This window comes from Macadamia integrifolia, chromosome 8, assembly GCF_013358625.1.
Source record: "Macadamia integrifolia cultivar HAES 741 chromosome 8, SCU_Mint_v3, whole genome shotgun sequence".
Lineage (NCBI taxonomy): Eukaryota > Viridiplantae > Streptophyta > Magnoliopsida > Proteales > Proteaceae > Macadamia > Macadamia integrifolia.
The window spans coordinates 23,478,531-23,499,107 of record NC_056564.1 but is presented as its reverse complement, the minus strand read 5'-3'; the positions used below and the strand labels follow the sequence as shown (position 1 = coordinate 23,499,107).

General features: G+C 38.7%; 1 protein-coding gene across 2 annotated transcripts in view; it reads left to right on the top strand.

The window, feature by feature from the left end:
* LOC122086956 (nucleolin 2-like) overlaps positions 1 to 19,696 on the top strand; it is a 21,462-nt gene extending 1,766 nt beyond the window's left edge. For both annotated transcript variants that reach the window (XM_042655887.1, XM_042655886.1), the window contains 11 exons: positions 13,472 to 13,561; positions 13,658 to 13,894; positions 14,155 to 14,376; positions 14,467 to 14,578; positions 14,796 to 14,948; positions 17,767 to 17,828; positions 17,917 to 17,996; positions 18,105 to 18,184; positions 18,269 to 18,309; positions 18,926 to 18,971; positions 19,331 to 19,696. In XM_042655887.1, coding sequence (XP_042511821.1) covers positions 13,472 to 13,561; positions 13,658 to 13,894; positions 14,155 to 14,376; positions 14,467 to 14,578; positions 14,796 to 14,948; positions 17,767 to 17,828; positions 17,917 to 17,996; positions 18,105 to 18,184; positions 18,269 to 18,309; positions 18,926 to 18,971; positions 19,331 to 19,335 — 1,128 coding nt within the window. In that variant the 3' untranslated portion in view covers positions 19,336 to 19,696. The remainder of the gene's footprint in view (positions 1 to 13,471; positions 13,562 to 13,657; positions 13,895 to 14,154; positions 14,377 to 14,466; positions 14,579 to 14,795; positions 14,949 to 17,766; positions 17,829 to 17,916; positions 17,997 to 18,104; positions 18,185 to 18,268; positions 18,310 to 18,925; positions 18,972 to 19,330) is intronic.
* Positions 19,697 to 20,577: the final 881 nt, after the last annotated feature.

Sequence of the window (20,577 nt, the reverse complement as noted above, 5' to 3'; positions counted from 1 at the left end):
CCCCCCACCTCAAAAAAAAAAAAAAACTTATAAGGGAGGTCCATGACCACGAAGATGAAAGCCAATGATAAGATATTTTTATATTCTTTGTTGATTTGGTCTTGTTTTCGAAAAGGAAGAATTTAGGTGGTTGAGGGGAAAAAAATGTGGCCCATTGGCCTCATGGCAATTTAAAGTTTTGGTGAGTCTTGTTTGGATGCCTAAAGAGACAGAAGAAGAAAGTGTGTCATATATACTTATAATGATTCTACTATGTTCTGCTTATTGTACTGTGTTTTAAGGGCACTTTTTGACACAAAAATTCAATTATTAATCGAGATAGCATATGCAATCTTAAATATACTTTACATGGCATGATTAACTTGCGTGGGGCTGCTTTGATATGGACGGAAGCTGGTGAATTAGTTTTCAATTAGTTCTCGCCCCCTCAGACCTTGCACATGCAGGAGCCTCGTGCATCGGGTACGCCCTTTTTATAACGCTAAAATTTCCATCTAAAAAATGTTAAAATTTTCTTCCCACCATAATTTGGTTTGTGTGTGCAAGACATATATGCATGTGTAATCAAATGAGTATATTTTAGAGTTGCAGTGGATTCTTGGTTATCTGCTAAAGTAACATTGTTATTGGTATACGTTATGTGTATTGGTGACGAAGTTATGTTGATTGTTGAACACATCTTATAAGTGTAATAGCATTGTCATACTACCTATCAGCACTGAGAATATTATTGTATTTACCACATATGGCCTTAGTTTATCAGCACTGAGAATATTATTGTATTTACCACATATGGCCTTAGTTTTCTAGATATGATAGATGAAGATGACCAAAAGAAAGTAATGGATTTTTGACGTTGTATCAGATTTCTTCATTAATCCATGCATGACTATTTCCCTCCTCTAAAAATTTGATATTATTAAGGCCTTATCCCTACTAAATGGGGTTAACTACATGGATCCTTACGCTCCAATTAGCTCTATTTGAAGTCATACATGATACATGGTCTAAACTATGCATGTCTTTCCTCACCACTACTCATAGGGTTATTTTAGGCTTGTCCCTAGCTTTTTTAAATCCTTCAATCTGAATCAAATCACTCCTTTGAACTGAAGCATCTTGATGTAGATGCATATTATGGAAGGAAATATGAGAGGAAGAAGGGTCCAACCTTAGTCCACTTGAGTGGCTAGGGTCCAGCCAAGAAGCTAGCCGAACCCTTATTTATTCCACCTGAGTGCCTAAGTACAAATAAGGGCCAATTGGGCCCATCGGCTAGGGGAATAATTAGTAGTTGTTTTTAATTAATTAGTGGGCCATTGGGCCCATCGAGTTGAGTAAGTGGTATGTCGAGTCCAAATTGTCTTAGGACTCTATTTGTTTTCCACGTAGGTTTATTATTCCTAGTCTAATTTTGAATTCCTAGTTGTAGTGGGAGTGTCTAGTCCTATTGGGAAACTAGCTCCTAGTAGTAGTTTGATTGCTATTCTGCCCTCTATAAATAGAGGAGCCTATGTACTCATAATTTTAGAATTGAAGAAAGAAAAGTTGCAGATAATTGTTTTAGAACAACCGAGATAGTTATGGGTGAGAAACCCTGGCTGAGACAGCCATTCCTCTCCCACTTTCTCTTGTGTTTTCATCTTTAATTCCTGCAGTCGATCCTCTTTATTGCTTATTTATTGTTGCTATTGAAGCTCCAACAGAACTGCCCAGAAGTTACAGAAGACAGAATCGATCAGCCCAGTTTTCTGGATTTTTGAAGACTGCGATCTCTTTTGGTTCTTCAATCTGAAATCTGATTAGAAGAGGACTGTTGGGAGTTGTTCCAGGATACTAGAGGACCAATCGATCATCTTCTTGAAGCTGTCTAGGTCATTCAGTTGCTGGTTCTGCAGAATTTGCTCAGACTCTCTCTCCTAGGTCAGAATTCAAGAAAGTCAATAAATCCACAACCCCTGGTCAAAATCATCTCATCTTTTTAGGTTTTTGTTGCCACAACAGGGGCTACCTTCGATCCAAATTGCAACCCCATTGGAGTTGTTTTGAGTCAACCGGCCCTCTCTCCTTGAGCCCTAATCGCAAGTTTTTCTCTCCTACTTCTGGATCTGTTTTCTGGATGTGATCTGCTATTGTTTTGGGTTCTGTTTACTGTTGTACCTACTGGGTATTTATTGCATCTTCTCCTTGGATTATTCTCTTGTAATTGAGTATCTTGTTGGAGGGGTTATTTTGTGTTTGGGTTATAAACTGTGGAGTTAGTTACTTGTAATCTACTCCTGCATTAAGTGGTATCAGAGCTATGGCTCAGACAGAAGAACCCCGACCCACCCTTCAAGATGTGATGAAAACAATCCAAGCCTTGTCTACGAGGTTGGATGGACATGACCAACAGTTGGCTGACCTAAAAGAGAGTACTGCTGCCCACTCTAACACCCAACCAACTGTTGCACAAACTAATGTTCAACCTGCTATTAATTGCATTGGTAATGTTCCCAGAAGAGTCACTATGCAACCTAGAAGGAATGTCTCAGCTCAGAATGATGAGTATGATGAGTATGACAAATCAGCTTTATTAGCCTGACGATACGTACAAGGTCAAGTTAGAATTGAAAGAGTATAATGGGAGGCACGATCCCCTTTACTACCAGGACTTGGTAACTTCCTTTGATGACTACTTCCGGTGGTACCGTATGCTTGAAGAAAGGAAAGTCCAATTAGTTGTCACTAAGTTAACTGGTGGAGCTAAGGGCTGGTGGAGGAATGAAGAGAATAGGTTGATCCACATTCGTCAGATGCCTCACAATTGGGAAGACTTGAAATTTATCCTTAACGATAGATTATTACCAACCAGCTACGGACGTCGGCTCTACGACATGCTGAATACTTTCAGGCAAGGTACTATGACTGTAGGAGATTATATTGATTGTTTTAACAAACTGCTTTCACGAACATGTGCCCATAAAGAAGATGAAGAACTGCTCATATCTCGTTTCAAACTGGGGTTAAGGTATGATATTCATGAGAAGCTTGGTGTAATCGAGATACCCTCCTTAAGTACTTGTTTTGACAAATCACTAGAAGCAGAGGATCTGATCAAATCAACCTCCAGAAGGTACATCCAACCAACTGACAACAAAAAGCCTTATGTACCAACCAAACCCACTGGATTTCCTACCTGAGCTCCACAAGATACACAGGATAAGGGGAAGGCTCCAATAGGAAGGGAGAGTGGATCTGTGATATGCTACAACTATGGAAGAACTGGACACACGGCAAAATTCTGCCCTAAGCATGGACGATCCAACTCCGTCATCAGTGCCATCGAATCCAACCCAGATTTACAAATCCACGAACCTCAGGATGATGATTGGACTGTTAATGTTACAGCTGAAGGTGAGGAGGATGAATTGGAAGATGAGTTTGCACCAGAGAATGATGATCCTTATGTTTATGTCTATGTAGTTGCAAGAATCCTAGTGTCTGAAACTAAGGTGAAGACTGAAGGAGGCACAATATCTTCTACACCTTAATGCCAAGTGAACCTCATAAAGCTCAAGTGATTGTGGACAGTGGAAGTTGTGTGAATGTGGTATCTCAGGCCTTTGTCATTGACGGGAAGCTTAAGACTGAACCCCATCCACAACCATACAAGGTATCCCTTCTAGACAACAACACCATGGCTGTAACTCAACGATGTTCTGTCCCATTGAAGGTTTCAGATTATGAAGAAAGTGTGTGGTGTGATGTCATCCCCATAGTCCTCACCGATGTACTACTTGGAAGGCCTTGGTTTTATGACAACGATGTGCTAGTGGGAGATACTAAGAACCAACGCATCTTCGATCACAAAGGCAAGCCCTTCATTTTAAATCCACTCAACCTACCTCAGGTAAAAGACAAGTTAACGGCTGCCCAATTAAGAAGACAACATGTCTTAAAGAATATTGCAAAGACCTCTTCCAAAACAACCACTGAGCAAAAGAAGCAACCATTCAAAGGAAAATCCAGCAAAGAAAACACTTTGGACAACAAGCTGTGTGTGTTGCCCCCTAAAGATTTTTTAACCACTAGTGAAGAAACCGGATTAATCCTAGCTCTTGTCACTAAGGCTGCTGAACCAGTAAAAGAGGTGAAACATCCCCCCATAAATCAAACAATTACTTGCTGATTTTTCAGACTTGGTACCGGAGGAATTACCTGATGAGCTACCACCTATAAGGGATATTCAACATGCCATTGACCTTGTGCCTGGGTCAGTCCTCCCCAATCTGCCCACTTACCGTCTCGGTCCTATAGAGCATGCCGAGCTCAAGAGGCAATTGGATGACTTGTTAAAGAAAGGGTTCTTGGTTGAGAGCATGAGTCCATGTGCAGTGCCGGCCCTACTGACACCAAAGAAAGACGGATCATGGCGTATGTGCATTGACAGCCGTGCCATTAACAAAATCACGGTAAAGTACAGATTTCCTATTCCTCGTTTGGATGATATGCTTGACATGTTGACAAGAGCCTCCATCTTCTCAAAGATTGATCTACGAAGTGGTTACCATCAAATTCGAATCTATCCAAGGGATGAATGGAAAACAACATTTAAAACAAAAGAAGGCCTGTATGAGTGGAAGGTTATGCCTTTTGGCCTCACCAATGCACCTAGCACTTTCATGAGGGTGACGACACATGTACTACGACCCTTCATTGACAAATTTCTCGTAGTATACTTTGATGACATATTAATATACAACAAGCACAAAATGAACACTTGGAGCATCTGAGACGTGTCATGAGAGTACTATGGGCAGAAAAGTTATACATCAACTTGAAGAAGTGTTCCTTTATGCTGCCTAAGGTTATCTTCCTTGGCTTTGTTGTGTCTTCACAAGGCATAGAAGCTGATCCGGAGAAGGTAAAAAGTGTCGTTGATTGGCCTATTCCAAAGACCTTGACCGAGGTTCGTAGCTTTCATGGCCTTGCCTCATTTTACTGACGATTCATCCGAAATTTCAGCGTTGTTGTAGCCCCAATTACAGAATGCACAAAAGGGGGGAAAAGTTCCATTACAATGGACTCCGACAGCCACTAAAGCTTTCAATTTGATCAAACAAAAGATGATAGAAGCACCCGTGCTTAGACTACCCAATTTTGATCTTATGTTTAAAGTGGCTACTGATGCATCCTATGTTGGGATAGGAGTGCTTATGCAAGAGGGCCATCCGATTGCCTTCTACAGTGAAAAGTTGAATGATGCAAAAAGAAGGTATTCTACCTATGACTTAGAACTTTATGCCGTTGTTCAAATCCTCAAGCATTGGAGGAATTACTTAATTGGCAAAGAGTTCATGCTCTATTCGGATTATGAAGCACTCAAATACTTGCATTCACAAAAGACCATTAGTGATCGGCACGCTAAATGGATCTCATACTTGCAAGGATATGTATTTGCTCTCAAGTACAAAGCTGAGAAAGAGAATCAAGTGGCTGATGCACTTAGTCGAAAGGTGATGATGATAAATACATTCACAGTACAAAGTGCAGGAGTGGAACACATCAAAGAGGAATACATTAATGATGCTGAATTTTCAGAATTATTCAACAACCTCCAAGGAGGAGGAAGGGATGACAAATTTGCTATACATGATGGGTATCTTTTCAAAGGCACTCGCCTCTGCATTCCAAACACCTCTTTGAGACATCAATCGATTCGAGAGCTACATGGAGGAGGAATGGGTAGATACTTTGGCAAAGACAAAACATACTCTATGATGAAAGACTTATACTTTTGGCCTCAACTCTTAAAGGACGTGCAACATGTGATACAGAGATGCCGCACTTGTCAACTTGCTAAAGGAGAAAAGAAGAATACAGGATTGTACACGTCGTTGCCCGTTCCACACGCACCTTGGCAAGACATAAGCATGGACTTTGTCATAGACTTACCACCTACATGGGAAATGTATGATTCCATATTTGTGGTAGTAGATCCTTTCTCCAAGATGGCACACTTTATTCCGTGCAAGAAGACTCTTGATGCAAGTCACTTGGCCAAACTCTTTTTCAAAGAGATCGTACGTATACATGGTCTACCACAGACAATTGTTTTAGATAGGGATGTCAAATTGTCAAGTTCATGAGCTACTTCTGGAAGACCCTATGGCTGAAAACAAATACTAAACTCAAGTTCTCCATTACATTCCATCCTCAGACAGATGGACAGACCGAAGTGGTGAACATAAGTCTTGGCAACTTACTCCGATGTCTAGTCCAAGACTATGAAAAGACTTGGCCATCTATACTGAACATTGCTGAATTTACCTATAACAGTTCCGTCAACCGCACCACAGGTTGTACACCATTTGAGATTGTCCTTGGACTGCAGCCTCAAAGACTGGTTGACTTGGTACCTTTGCCACCTCAGGCCTATATCAGTGTGGAAACCGATGAGTTCCTTAGACACATCACGGATGTACATGCTCATATTCGTCATCGCATCGCTGTTAGCAATGATGGATACCAAACAACTGCCAATCGACATCGTTGCTACGTGGAATTTCAGCCTAGTGATATGGTAATGGTTCGAATTCCACCTGAGAGGTTTCCTCCTGGTACAGTGCACAAGCTCCATCCTCGGAACATGGGTCCCTATAAGGTCTTGAAGTGCATTGGCACTAATGCTTACATGCTAGAGCTACCTCCTACTTTGAAGATCAACAATGTCTTCAATGTAACTGATTTGACGATATATTTGGGACACCATTCTGATGACGGTGACACTGAACACACCTTCAAACTTCTTCAATTTGCAAACCCTAAAGATGTCATCGAAGATGTTCTCGACAACAAGTTCACCACAGTTCATGGGGGCAAAGGGTACTACTCCTTCCTCATCAAATGGAAAGGTCGACCATGAGAGGATTGTACTTGGATCCATTCCGATGACTTTCAACGCCTTGACATGGATCTATATGAGCACTACATGTCCCTTACCCATTCATCGGAGTTGAATGATTCTAAGAACGGGGGAGCTGATGTAGATGCACATTATGGAAGGAAATATGAGAGGAAGAAGGGTCCAGCCTTAGTCCACCTGAGTGGCTAGGGTCCAGCCAAGAAGCCAGCCGAACCCCTACTTAGTCCACTTGAATGGCTAAGTACAAATAAAGGCCAATTGGGCCCATCGGCTAGGGGAATGATTAGTAGTTGTTTTTAATTAATTAGTGGGCCATTAGGCTGATCGAGTTAAGTGGTATGTCGAGTCCAAATTTACTTAGGACTCTATTTGTTTTCCACATAGGTTTATTATTCCTAGTCCAATTTTGAATTTCCAGTTGTGGTAGGAGTGTCTAGTTCTATTGGGAAATTAGCTCCTAGTTGAAGTAGGAGTGTTTAGTCCTATTGGGAAACTAGCTCCTAGTAGTAGTTTGATTGCTATTCAGCTTTTATAAATAGAGGAGCCTATGTACTCATACTTTCAGAATTGAAAGAAAAGTTGCAGATAATTGTTTTAGAACAACTGAGATAGTTGTGCGTGAGAAGCCTTGGCCGAGACAGCCACTCCTCCACTTTCTCTTGTGTTTGCATATTTAATTCCTGCAGCCGATCCCCTTTATTGCCTATTTATTGTTGCTATTGAAGCTCCAACAGAACTGCCCAGAAGTTACAGAAAACAAAATCAATCAGCCTAGATTTCTCGATTTTTGAAGACTGCTATCTCCTTTGGTTCTTCAATCTGAAATCTGATTAGAGGAGGGACTGTTAGGAGTTGTTCCAGGATACTAAAGGACCAATCGATCATCTTTTTAGGTTTTTGTTGCCACAACAGGGGCTACCTTCGATCCAAATTGCAGGCCCATTGGAGTTGTTTTGAGTCAGTCAGCCCTCTCTCCTTGAGCCCCAATCGCAGGTTTCTCTCTCCTACTTTTGGATCTGTTTCTAGGTGTGATCTGCTACTGTTTTGGGGTTATGTTTACTGCTATCCCTACTGGGTATTTACTGCATCTTCTTCTTGTGTTTTATTCTCTTATAATTGAGTATCTTGTTGGAGGGGTTATTTTGTGTCTGGGGTTATAAACTGTGGAGTTAGTTACTTGTTCTCTGCTCCTGCATTACATCCCAAGTCCTCAATTGAACCATGACTATGCCACTTTAAATGACTTTCTCGTAGCTTATCATGTATCAGAGCTACTCCTAACTTAGCTCTAATATGGTCGTTCTTTTTATCCTTTCTAGTTTTGCCACATCCATTCTCAACATCCTCATCTTCGCTACATTAATTTAATCTATATGATGCTTTTTAACTGTCCAACATTCCACACCATACATCATACCGGACATGTGACGGTCCTATAAAAGTTTCCTTTAAGCTGTAGATGAATATGCAGACCATAGGCATAGAGCACTTCGGACTCACCTCTCCACTACATCTATCATATTTTAATTATGGGAGCAACATCATCCTCTATATCACCTTCTTTATGTAAGATTGACTCAGATACCTAAATAGTCATGTTGTGGAATCTGCCTCTTTAATATGCACCACCTCATTAAACGTCTTAGTGTGACTGAAGTTACATACCCATATACTCCGTACTTATCTTAAAACCTTTTATTACAAGTTTGATCTCCATAACTCTATCTTAGCATTAAACTTTTGCTTTTGTCTCATCCACCAGAATAATATCATCAGCAAAAAGATACACTAAGGAACCTCATCTTGTTATGTCTCTGGATAAATCGTCTATAATAAGCACAAACAAATAATGGCTTAAGACTTATCCTTGTTGTACCCATTGTAGTTGGGAATTTGCTACCTTAACCCCCCACATTTGTTATGCTAGTCACCACTCCGTCATACATATCTTTAATTATTTCCACATATTTACTTGAGACCCTTCTCTTCTCTATTATATGCTAGATTAACTCTCTAGGGACTCTGTTGTAGGCTTTTTTTTTATGTCAATAAAGACAATGGTTTAAGATATTGGCATCGCTAATATCTCGTTTTTTCAAAAAGGTGAGATGAGATGCAGGGCGAGTTATAAATTGCACAAAAACTATCGAGATCTCGCCAAATCTCTACTTTTTTGAGAAAAAAACAGTAAGGTGCAAGGATTTTGGTGCTTTTGCTTGAGTATCTCTATTCCTACACTTACTGAAGCTTAAATAGTAGATAATATTATCTCCTCATCCATGTTTGAGTTACTTTTCTTCTCAAGAACCATTAAGATAAAAAAATCTTCTTAAACCCATTTTTTCATGGAAACATCATCAGTACTTGTTAGTTTACATTGGTTTTTTCATATGTGATGCATATAACATTATCTATGGATTCATGGAGGGAAATATATTTTTCTGTTTAAATAAATGATGCATATAACACTGGCCTTATGTTGTTATGTGGCTTATCTTATGTCATTCCAAATTTTCCATGTATGTGAATGTGACTTATCATTCATCAATGTTAATTGTTAAACAATTAAGTAATTATCTATGATGTCTTTTAAATTCTTATGATTATGTTGTGTCATGTGGATTGTGGAATAGAGCATACTAGCCTAGGGTCTGAAGAGTCGGAGACTACTTACATAGGGTACAGAGTCAAAATACGATTTTAGGTTTGATTTAAAAAAAAAATGATATTTCCATTGTGTTTAGAAGGCCTAAAATAGAGTAAGTACCAAGTTTCAGGGGCTACAAAGACCATATGGCTAGTGAGACCATCCACCGAGTCGACCGGGAAAAAATATACGATCTAGGCGACATCTCGCCAGATCTCTCTTTTTTGGATCGGCAAGATGGGGGGGTGAGCGAGATCTTAAACCTTGATAAAGACCATATGGAGATCTTTCTTGCCTTCTATCTATATCTTTCCTTTTCTCAGGTGGATTTTAACAACCCTCTCCCATAACTCAGTCGTATGACTCATTAGTTTTATGCCTCTATCATTTATGGTAGCTTTGAATATCACTTTTATTTTTGTTAATTGGGACCACAATGATTCTCTATTTTCTTGGCATTTTCTTTGTGCTCATAATCTTATTAAATGGGATAAACCATAGATTCATAAGCTTTTCCATTCTTCTATTGGGACCATGGTTCAAGATCTCGGGGGGTATTTTTTTTTTTTGGTGAACAAAATGTCATACGAATTACTAAATGTGCATCATCTTGGTTGATATTTTGGCATCTTGGTGATATTTTGGTCAGTTTCGGCAAAATGATACCAACCAATCTTTAAAAACACATGTGACTCGCAGGAGGGGGTTGAAAATTTGAAATTTTGACCTCATCTTGCTGGTCTCGCTTGGTTTTGCCTCTTTTGCTCTGTAGAAGCTGAAAAGTGCCTCTATGGCTTGGTTTTTGCCACATCTTAACCCCAAGAACAAGGAGGGACATTATTTATTTGTTTCACTACCTACAAGTAACACATCACACAATTAAGGGAGAAGATCTCTCCTAAACTGATACTCTCCATATTGAGGATGACTTACAATGCATATGAGGAGAGTTCCCTTTATGGAAGGAAACTGTAGGTGGCATTGAGTCACAATGCTTATCACAATTCAAATTACAAATACTCCTTCCAACCGTGGGCATACCATGTTGTTCTTTGATTGATTGGGAGAATTCCTCTCCTTTGATTATGTGAGGTGTCTTCAAGATAAACTTACCATTTTGGGGTTTGATTGATTGATAGAATTCTTCCATCAAGATAAACTTGACATGTTGGTCTTTGATTGATTGGAAGAAATCCTCTCCTTTGATTGTGTGAGGTGCCTTTAAGATAAACTTGCCATGTTGGACTGTAATTGATTGGGAGAAATCTTCTCCTTTGATTGGGTGAGGTGTTTCAGGCCATAATATGGTTGTTTGACCACCGAAACAAGTAATCGAAACATAAAATGAAAAATTACATCATCTTGGTGAGATTACGGTATTTCGGTGGTTTTGAAACCCCTGAAACACCGAAATGAAAATGAGATTTTGAACCTTGATTGGGACCCTATCTAAGCCTGGTGCTTTGCATACTTTCATCTTTCTTGGAGCTTGATGAGATGTCATTTAAAGAGCTTATTTTATTGGAAATAAGCCTTGGGTTGGGTTATGTAAGTGTTGGGCCTTTGATCACATGTGTTTTCTTTGCAATAGACCACTTTAATGTGCCTAAAATTTGGGTAGATGGCAGGAAATGAGATTTATTTCATTAATTTAGTTAAGAGTCTTGTTTTGAGTAAGTTTTTTTCATTATTTTAGTTTTCTAGTCAGTTTATGTTACCTTATTAGTTAAGGTTGGGTTAGGCCTCTCCATTTTTAGTGTGTGAGTCTGTTTTTGAGTGTTCTATATAAGTTTGTAAGGGGCTACTGCATCTTACACGAATTTGATTAATGAGATTTTTCTCTTGAGCCTTTTCTTTTGCTGTTGAGAAAGTATGCATGTTGTGAGATTCAGTTAAGGGTGGGAAATCCTTGGAGGGCTGTGAGATTCTGTTCTTTGTTGGTGGGAAGCCATGGTTATCACTCTTTTCTTTCATATTCTTGTGCTGCTACTTTTATTGGGTTTGTTGATTCCATCATCATTCTTTGTCCATAACCAAGTAAGTATTGTTCTTAATTTATTCAACTAGAACCCTAGTTTTGAGAAGGTTGGATGCAAGATGTTTTTTCGCGTTAAGCAGTTCAACCATCCGTTCTTAGTCTTAATGGCTGCTTAAACCTCATCATCCCACCCCCAAGTCTCCTTAGGGTCCCTTTGATTTTCCTTTCCATTTTCCTATAACCACTTTAGCAACCTTCTTAAAACAAGATATTGTCTTGTTCCACATCGTATTAGTGTCTCCCTCAAAGTCCCACTTTCCTTGTTTGACCACTTTGTCTATAAATGAATTCAAAGAATCTCCTTTTAAGTTCCATCACCTTATCTTAGGGCAAATAGACTCCCCTATCTTATGATTTTGTTTAATGGAGCACATATCCAGGACCTCCAATCTGTGTTGAGCGGTTATGCTCTCCCCAGGTACAACCTTACAGTCCTTGCAAAACAATATGTTAGACATTCTTTTGGGGAAGAAATATATTTGGTTGATACAATTACCACTTTTGTAGGTAACTAAATGCTCTTCCCTCTTTTAAAAAAAAAAGTGTTCATAATAGATAAATCATTTGCTACAACGAAATCTAAAATTGGGATCTCTTTATTCTTCTCTCCAAAACCATAGCCTCTATATATGCCTTCATAGCCTCTATGATCTCTCCTCATATGTCCATTCAGACCATCCCCTATAATAAACTTTTCTCCTTGACTGAAACCTTAACCAATTCATCCACAAAAGGACGTACCTAGTGCACGAGGTTTCTGCCATTGTGGGTCTGGGGAGGGTCATAAAGTAAGCTGCCTCACCCCTGCTTTGAAGAGAGGTTGTTTCCTTACTCGAACCTGTGACTGCTAGGTCACTATGGAGCAACCTTACTGTTGCGCCGAGGGCCACCCTCACACTAATCCATCCACGTGTTCCAAAATTTGTAACTTACTAGTTCCATCTAATCCTACATGAAAGTAACTAACTGTTATTAGATGCTCTTTGGCAATCATTAAATAAATATGGAGATAATCTGTATCTGTAAGATTAGCATATTTATATCATGTATGATAAACAAACTCGAATGATCCATAAACATTTGGTTGGAAATACAATATGATACCAGGACATGTTTTCATATGCCTTTGCTTCAGCGTGATACTCATAAGAAGCAATTGAAAAAAAAAAAAAATTTAAGTCTTACTGCTTAGGGCATGGACCATGGTTGTCAGTTGTCACGGCAATCTAGGCAACCTAAGGCGTTGGAGGGGGCTTGGATGCAAGGCGACCGACACGTCCAAGGTGCCCGCCTTGACAGCTATGACATGGACCGAGTCTAATCTCACTAGATTACTTTAAAATAAGACTATAACTGCTTTAATTAGGTTAAATTTATGACTAGACTAAATAACATATCTAAGATCCTGGAACTTGTCTACTTTATTAAATTGAGTGTACTACCACCCACAAGGCCACAACTAGACATCTAGAGACTTAAAAGAAAATTTTAATAAAAGCACCTACAACTAATTGAATCCCCAAAACCCAAGATATAGACTCTGACAGCTCAACTTTAGAAACATGCTCGTATGTGTATTAGAGTATTATAAGATTGCAAAAAGTTGCTGTGTGTCAGTCTTACTGAGTCGAGGGAAAAATCCAACCTCAAGGTTGAAATAAGTGTTGCTCCAAAGTATGCATAAATTTTCCTAATAAGTGTAGCACCAAAATCTGCATAATTTATCCATTGCCGCATCGTGTAATCTGTTATGATGTGGAACCCACTAACTTTTCTATCATATTGCTATCATTTTTCTTTTTTCCCCACTTTCTAGTTATTCATTGATAAAAATTGTTGCTTACCTTCCATTTCAATACCTTTTGTGATGAAACCTAAGGTTTGTGGAAAGCTATGTGGAACTGCACCTGTGGAGGTCAATGACACAATATTTCTCGGTAATATTGACAAAAAATGGAAGAAAGAAGATGTAAGTCTTTTTTTGTTTTTTGTTGAAATTTCATTTGGCAGGTCATGCCTGAAGTTACTTATTATATCTTTATGATGGATTTATTTGATTAAACAGATTGTCAAGCTGTTGCACGATATTGGGATTGAGAAAATTGACACAGTCACTGTAATGTCTGATCCTAATAATGCTGAATATAATCGGGGGTTTGCATTTCTTGAACTAGAAACTAACAAAGATGCACAAAGTGCTTATAAGAAGCTTCAAAAGAAGGATGTTTTTGGCAAGGGACGGAATATCAAAGTTGCTTGGGCTGAACCTCTGAATGAGCCTGATGAAGAGGAGATGCTGAAGGTTTGTGTTTGGTTTATTAAGTGATTATTATTTCCTCCCTGCCAGAATTTCTGTTACAATTACATATTTTTGATGTGTGGTGAGTTAATGGATGAATGCTTTGAAGAAATTGTAGGTCAGTGATTGCCTCCTACCTACTGCATTGTGATTTTAGATACTATAAGTTTCTGGCTTTGGGAGGCTTTTCTAATTTAATGGGAGAATGTGATTTATCCTGCTTATGATCCATTCGATGGTTAAATGAGCTTCTCCTTTTGTAGGTTAAGTCAGTTTATGCTGAAGGTGTACCATCCTCTTGGGATGAGGAGAAAGTAAAGAAGCATTTTGACAAATATGGAGAGATTGATAGAGTTGTTCTTGCACGAAATATGCATTCAGCTAGGAGAAAAGACTTTGCTTTTGTTAATTATACGACTCGTGAGGCTGCTCTTGCATGCATAGAGTCGATCAATAAGGAGGGTTTGACTGATGAAGGGACCAAGGTTCTGCTTTGTCATATTGAGTGTTATTTGTTTCGTTGTTCCATGCTTTGCTTCTTATAAATTACTTTGTTCTCATGAATATTTGTTTAGGTAAATGTCAGGGCATCGCTTGCAAAACCTATATCGAAGGGTAAGCAAAACAAAGGTGGCTCAAAGCCATCTACAAAGGATCATTCCAAAGAGAAGCCAAAGGCTGCCCAACGTGAGTTCATGTTTCATCTTCCAATCATGATAGTCTTAGATTTGGTTGATGAGCTACCCAGCAGGCGCTGGTGGTTGTGTATATCTAACTTGGATTTCAGTTCACAAGACCTGCTGGCATTGGTCTTGTGTGTAACTCAGTTACAAGTACTTAATCAGAGGATCAGTATGCCTCTAGTAACGGGGTAAAACATGACCTTTTCTATCCTTTGTTTCAGGTGACACAAACCTAAATTCATCCTCCAACAAAGGAAAGTCTGAAGTATCTTATGGTTATACAAGAGATAGAAAATCTTCTACTACCCATCAACTTACACAGGTTTTGAGGGAGCAGGCCTCTTGGAGGCCAGGGCAGATAAGTTTGGGGAGAGGTATGTTTTAATTAAAATTTTTTTTTTCTGTTATTTTTTATGGTGTTAATTTTTCTACTCTCTCCTTTTTTGCATCCAGTCTATATAATCTTATTTGGTACACGCTATGCATGCTGCTTCATATGATTCATTTCATATCAATACTGTAATTTAAACAGGGAAAAAAAAAAAAAAAAAAAATACAAGAACAACAAATGATGGCTGGTCAAACTAATAAGAGTAGATCCAATAGGAAATTGTCCTAGGGCCACTGAAGATTACAATTATTCGATCTGATTTTTCGGTTATCAACGAATCCCCGGTGGATGCTATTTTGGATTTTGTGAATGAACACGAAACCACAATTCCTTCAGCGACTGCTACTTTTGTCCTACTTAAGTTAGTGATGGACCTATCAGAAGTAATAATGATTCTTTTATCAACCTTCGATGAACATAAGATAATGTATCAACATTTCTTTGGAACATATTATCACCATAAACAATAACTTATTTTTCATTGACAAAAAAATAAAGAAAAGAAAAAAAAAAAAAAGAAGAAGATAAATTGCCAACCATGACATGGCACTTATGGTTTTACATTATGCTTCCTGAAACAATGCCAACCATGCTTCTATTGAAATTCTTTCACGACTTTTGTCCAATGTTCTCTGAGCCAGTGTTCAGGAGTGCAACATTCTTATTCATATCTTTCTGACAACTACTTTCTTTTGCATGGATTCAGGGGAACAAATTAGGTCCCTGGTATCCTCCCTGAGTTTTCCTTAGGTCTGGGCAGGAACTTTATCCACTTCCCCCATTTCTCTACTCTCTTTACTCGTGCTGGGCAGGAAGCCAGGAACTTTATCCACTTCCCCCATTTCTCTACTCTCTTTACTCGTGCTGTTGAAAATGGCTAGATATCTTCAATTCCTTGACTAATAATGTTATTTGTTGTTGGAATTTTTATCGACCTTACCTTACTATGATATTATCTTTCTTTAAGAGGAGAATAAATGTGGTTCCTTCCCCTTGTTTGATTGAGGCACGAGTTGGGAAAGGCCAAGTTGTTGAAAGGAGTATCATCTGAGGAAGCTCAATAATTCAACCTGCATACATTATCAATTCCTATGACCTGCTCCTGGTCTTATTAGATACCTGATCCAAAACTTCTAGTCATTGTTGGGCTTTAGCTTCAAAATTTGAGATTCTGGGAGGTCTTGGACAAACTTCTAGCTTACTTGGTGACCCTGTTAATGTTTCTGATGCAATTTGGGTTCAAAAACCCTGGTTCGAATCGCTTATGGTCCAAGTATTAAAAGGGAATGACAATTTTGTAAATAACCAGAGTTTTAAAGAGACCCCTTGGACTTCCGCCCTGTTTTTCTTGGCTGGAGGTTGAAGACAAAGCATGGGTTGTCATAAACACTTTAATTCCTCTTTTCCTTAGTACCCATCTCTTTCTCCCATGTTCTCCTTTATCCTTAATTTCCTTTTAGCTCCAAGTTGTTCCCTGAACTATGAATAGTAAACCCTATTACGTTCCATTGTTTCTTTAGTTACAAACAGCACCTTGGAATTTCTGGAATATTTCACTATTCCCCTTGGTTACTAGTTTTGAGCTACTTGTCAATCGGATGGACCCATAAGCGATCGGATTCCGAGTTTTGGAATCCGGATCCGCATCAAGGAACTCGAAGGACAATTGATCTGCCCTGCATTAACTTTATATGATACGTGATTAGGAAACAATATCTTTCATTCCATTTGAGTCAGAAGGCATGCAGTTTTCTGTCCACCTTTATTTTGTTCATTTAAATTGTTCATCATATAAACCCTAGTTGTCAAGCTGTCGACTAGGTCCAAGGCGACAACACACCTTGTTTGATGGAAGAAGGGCAACTGATATAACATATCAGTTGTTTGGCATTTCTCAAGTTTATGTTTATTGTTTTGTTTTTTTATGAATGTGCTTATATTATATCCTATACTTTGTTTATTACTTGTTGGTTTGCTCATATTATGTCATTACTAGCATATTTATATTATATTGTATTGATGTGGCTTCTGTGTTTCTATAAGCACAATTCTATAATTTATCGTTTTATATTACATATACTACGTGCCTAAGTAGGTGCCATGTTACCTACCCACTCCATTGCCTTGGGCTGCCTAGCATTTGTATGCCCCGTGATTTTGGATAGAATTGAAATGTGGTGTTACTGTATGTGCTCGACTTATGCTAGATACCACTAGGACTCTTTTCCTCAGTATTGATGTATCCAAGCTAAAGAGGTAAAGAAAATAAAAATAGAGGAAGGAAATTGGAGAAATTTCATTAACGAGGAAGGATCATACAAGGATAGGTGGATGGGGACTCAATTCACCCAACAAGAGAGGACTCATTCAACTCTCAACTTGAACTTAAGGTCCATAAAGATAAATTGAGTTAGACTTTTTACTCTATGGAATAGCATAGATATAAGCGGAAAGGAACAAAGAAAAAACAAAAGGACATAATAAAGGAGCCATTGGAGGGGGCATTAATTGCTTCCAATTTCCAAAGGGCATATATGTTCTTTTGAATGTTGGGGGTGAGTTCTATGAGGTTCAGCCTAAGAAGGTGGGTGCACCAGTTATGACAGATGGAGTTGCCTAATGTGGATTTTTGGTTTTAAATGGCATTGTTTCTGCTGGGTTTGTGATTTTTAGTTCTCTTTATTTAGGCACTCTGTATCTTCAAGTTTGCACCTCTAGTTCATTGGTCATTGAACTAAGTAGTCAATACATAGGAGTTGTTTTGAAGTACTTGATTCAGAGAATTTGATTTCTGCTTCCAGGCTACAGAGATCAGGATTACTTACAACCCATGCCTGGAGGGAAACGCCCATTATCTGCGCTGGTAAACTCAAAATCTTGGTGATTGAATGTACTTTTTATGGCTATCCTGCTTGCTTGACATTCCCTCAATTCATTGTTGGATGCTGCAGGGAGATAACATACCTTTTTCAGACCCACGAGCATATCCTCGTGCACGTTTGGATAGTTCTTTTCCGGTTGCAAGCGCAAGGTAATATTAATTTTTTGTGATCTAGCACATGTAACTTTTGGAACACTCGTTTGAAAGAAAATCTGTTGCACATGCAATAAATTATTTTTTGTTTCTTTTGCTGTGTAGTTACAGTACAGTATCCCAAGGTATAAGTGGAGCATCCCTCCCCTATTATCAGCAACAATCAATTGCCGGTCACAGATCCGGTACGCTTGACCTGTCCTATTATCAGCAATCGATTGGCTGTTTCTTAGTTGCACTTGACATTGATGAACTTTTTTCTGTGTTAGATTCATCTTATGGGTCTGCAGATCATTCAGGTTACCTCCAGGTAAGCTCTACACACTATGCATTTGCCCTGTGCCCCTTTCCCTGTCTCAGCAATTTCCAATCCTATGTATTTCACAAGCAATGTAAATTTTGTCAGATATTATTATTGCTAACGTTAGTTCTTAGAAGCTTGAGGATGAAATGACATACCAATCACTAGATGTGCAGAAAACACCAAAACTCTTATCAATGGCATGTTTTTACCAGAAGCAGTTAAAAATGGGTACAAAGGTTATCGTGTTTTATTTTTTTCATAAGTAGGTTATCGTGTTTTGATTTGCTCTTAAATGGTGATGGCATTAATAAGTTGGTGTTCTAAAGATATTTCTGATTTCCTAGGGCTTTTTTGCCTGATACTTGGTTGGGCATGTGTCTACCCTGATTTTATCTGAACCATCATTTGTCATTGATTTTTAGATGTGAAACTCTGCACACGTGTTTGTGGTCTTCTCTTAATGCAAAAGATATGAAAATATAATCTTTTTGGAGCAGTCTGTTTGGCACAGAAAGAGTTGCCTGGGTTTTCTTAATTTCTCTTCGGCCATTCTTTCATGTTTTTTCTTGCTGTAACTCTACCATTTAGATATTTCATTATTCTCTGGTTCTTGTTTCTGCAGGCAAGACTAGGACCTGCCCCCTATGGAAGTGGTCTTTATCGCAGATGTAAGTTAATAATAAATCTATATACCAAAAAAAAGTTTAATAATATATCTTAGGGGAGGGTTCTCTCCGATGCGCGTTTGCAGTTTTGGGTGTTTGCTTTTTTTTGGGGGGGGCGGTATTACCGGAAATCTGTAAAGGGGATATTTAGGACATTTTAAGAGAGGGGTTGCTACAGTAATCTGGGTGGGGAGGAGAGTGCTTGCGTGCAATTTTGTTTTTGGGCTGGCATTTTCAAATATCCACCACCCCCCTCCCCCAAAAAAAATTCTAGAACTGTCGGACTTTAAATTGTTCTTTCTTCTTCTTCTTTTTTCTTATATATATATATTCTCATTCTAACATTTTGCTGATTGCCGCAGACTGACATGTATATCAATTGGATCAAAGCTAGCAGAGCTTCTACCATTTGTCAGATCATCAGACTAATTGCTGTTTATATACTCAGTAAAGTGACTTCGTCTTTGGATCGGGATGCCAATGCCAAGATTTTTGGGAGAATCAAAACTTGACTGTGTAGTTAATAGTTTCCCCCTTCTTTGTAAATCTCGGAATGAGTGCAGTCATTTCATTTTCTCCATCTAAATTAATCCCTTGTATCGGCGTTAACATTGTTATTCTTGTTTCTGTTAAATGCGCGTAACATGCTGATTGACTCTGTAAGATGGAGCGTCTGGCTGGATGCTTTTGATTAATTTGAAGGTAGGCTTCCTGATGGTCAAAGTCAATTCTCGTGTGTAGAGGCATTTTTTGTTCTGAATATTGAATAGTCAGCATATTTGCCGGCCTTAGTGTTGCTAGTCTGATGGTCAGGGTCAGCATCGTGGGACGAAGGATCAATCCTGACACTCCAATGGGATATGGTCCCAGACAGGTAGTAGAATATAGTCCTAATAATGGATGTTCTTTTAAAAGCTTCCTGGTTTCTGCTACATCTGCTGCTAACTTCAGGGGTATGGGGGAGGTGGTAATCTATCGGTTTTCTGCAAATGTTAATATTTCAGTACAGAACCCTAATTCCATTGGATTTCTAATCTTTGAACCTTCGCAACCCTAGATTCGTTGACGAACCTCCTTTTTTTTCTCTCCACGTCTTCAAAATAAGAAGCATATCTCGTGTATTATTGTGATTAGAGATAAAAGAGTTCACTGGGTGTATATTATCCTCGTACCTCAAGGAGGGCATTTCAAACAAACAAATAGAATTGGATCACTAACACCAAATCATTCTCCATTTGGTTATATAGGGGACAAGGCACCAGACAATTGGGGTGAGGGACACCCCTATCTCTGAGCACAAGGCCGCTCTTGGACAGAAAGCATTTATCTTAAAATTTATTTTATTTTATATTTAAATTCTTTGGATTGAAAAATACATATTATAAAAAATTTAAGTAGTTTCGTACAATCTTGTTAAATAATGGTTACCAATTTTATTATTATTTTTTTTTTCTTTTTTTTTTAGGTTTAAAAACTTTTCACTTCCCTTCCCTTTCCTTGTCAACAGACTTGTCAACAGACCAAGGAAGTCCCTAGTCAAGACATTTTGGTTGTGCCATATGGACAACTGATCCGACAAATCCTATAATTGAATACGTAGGAAATAGTG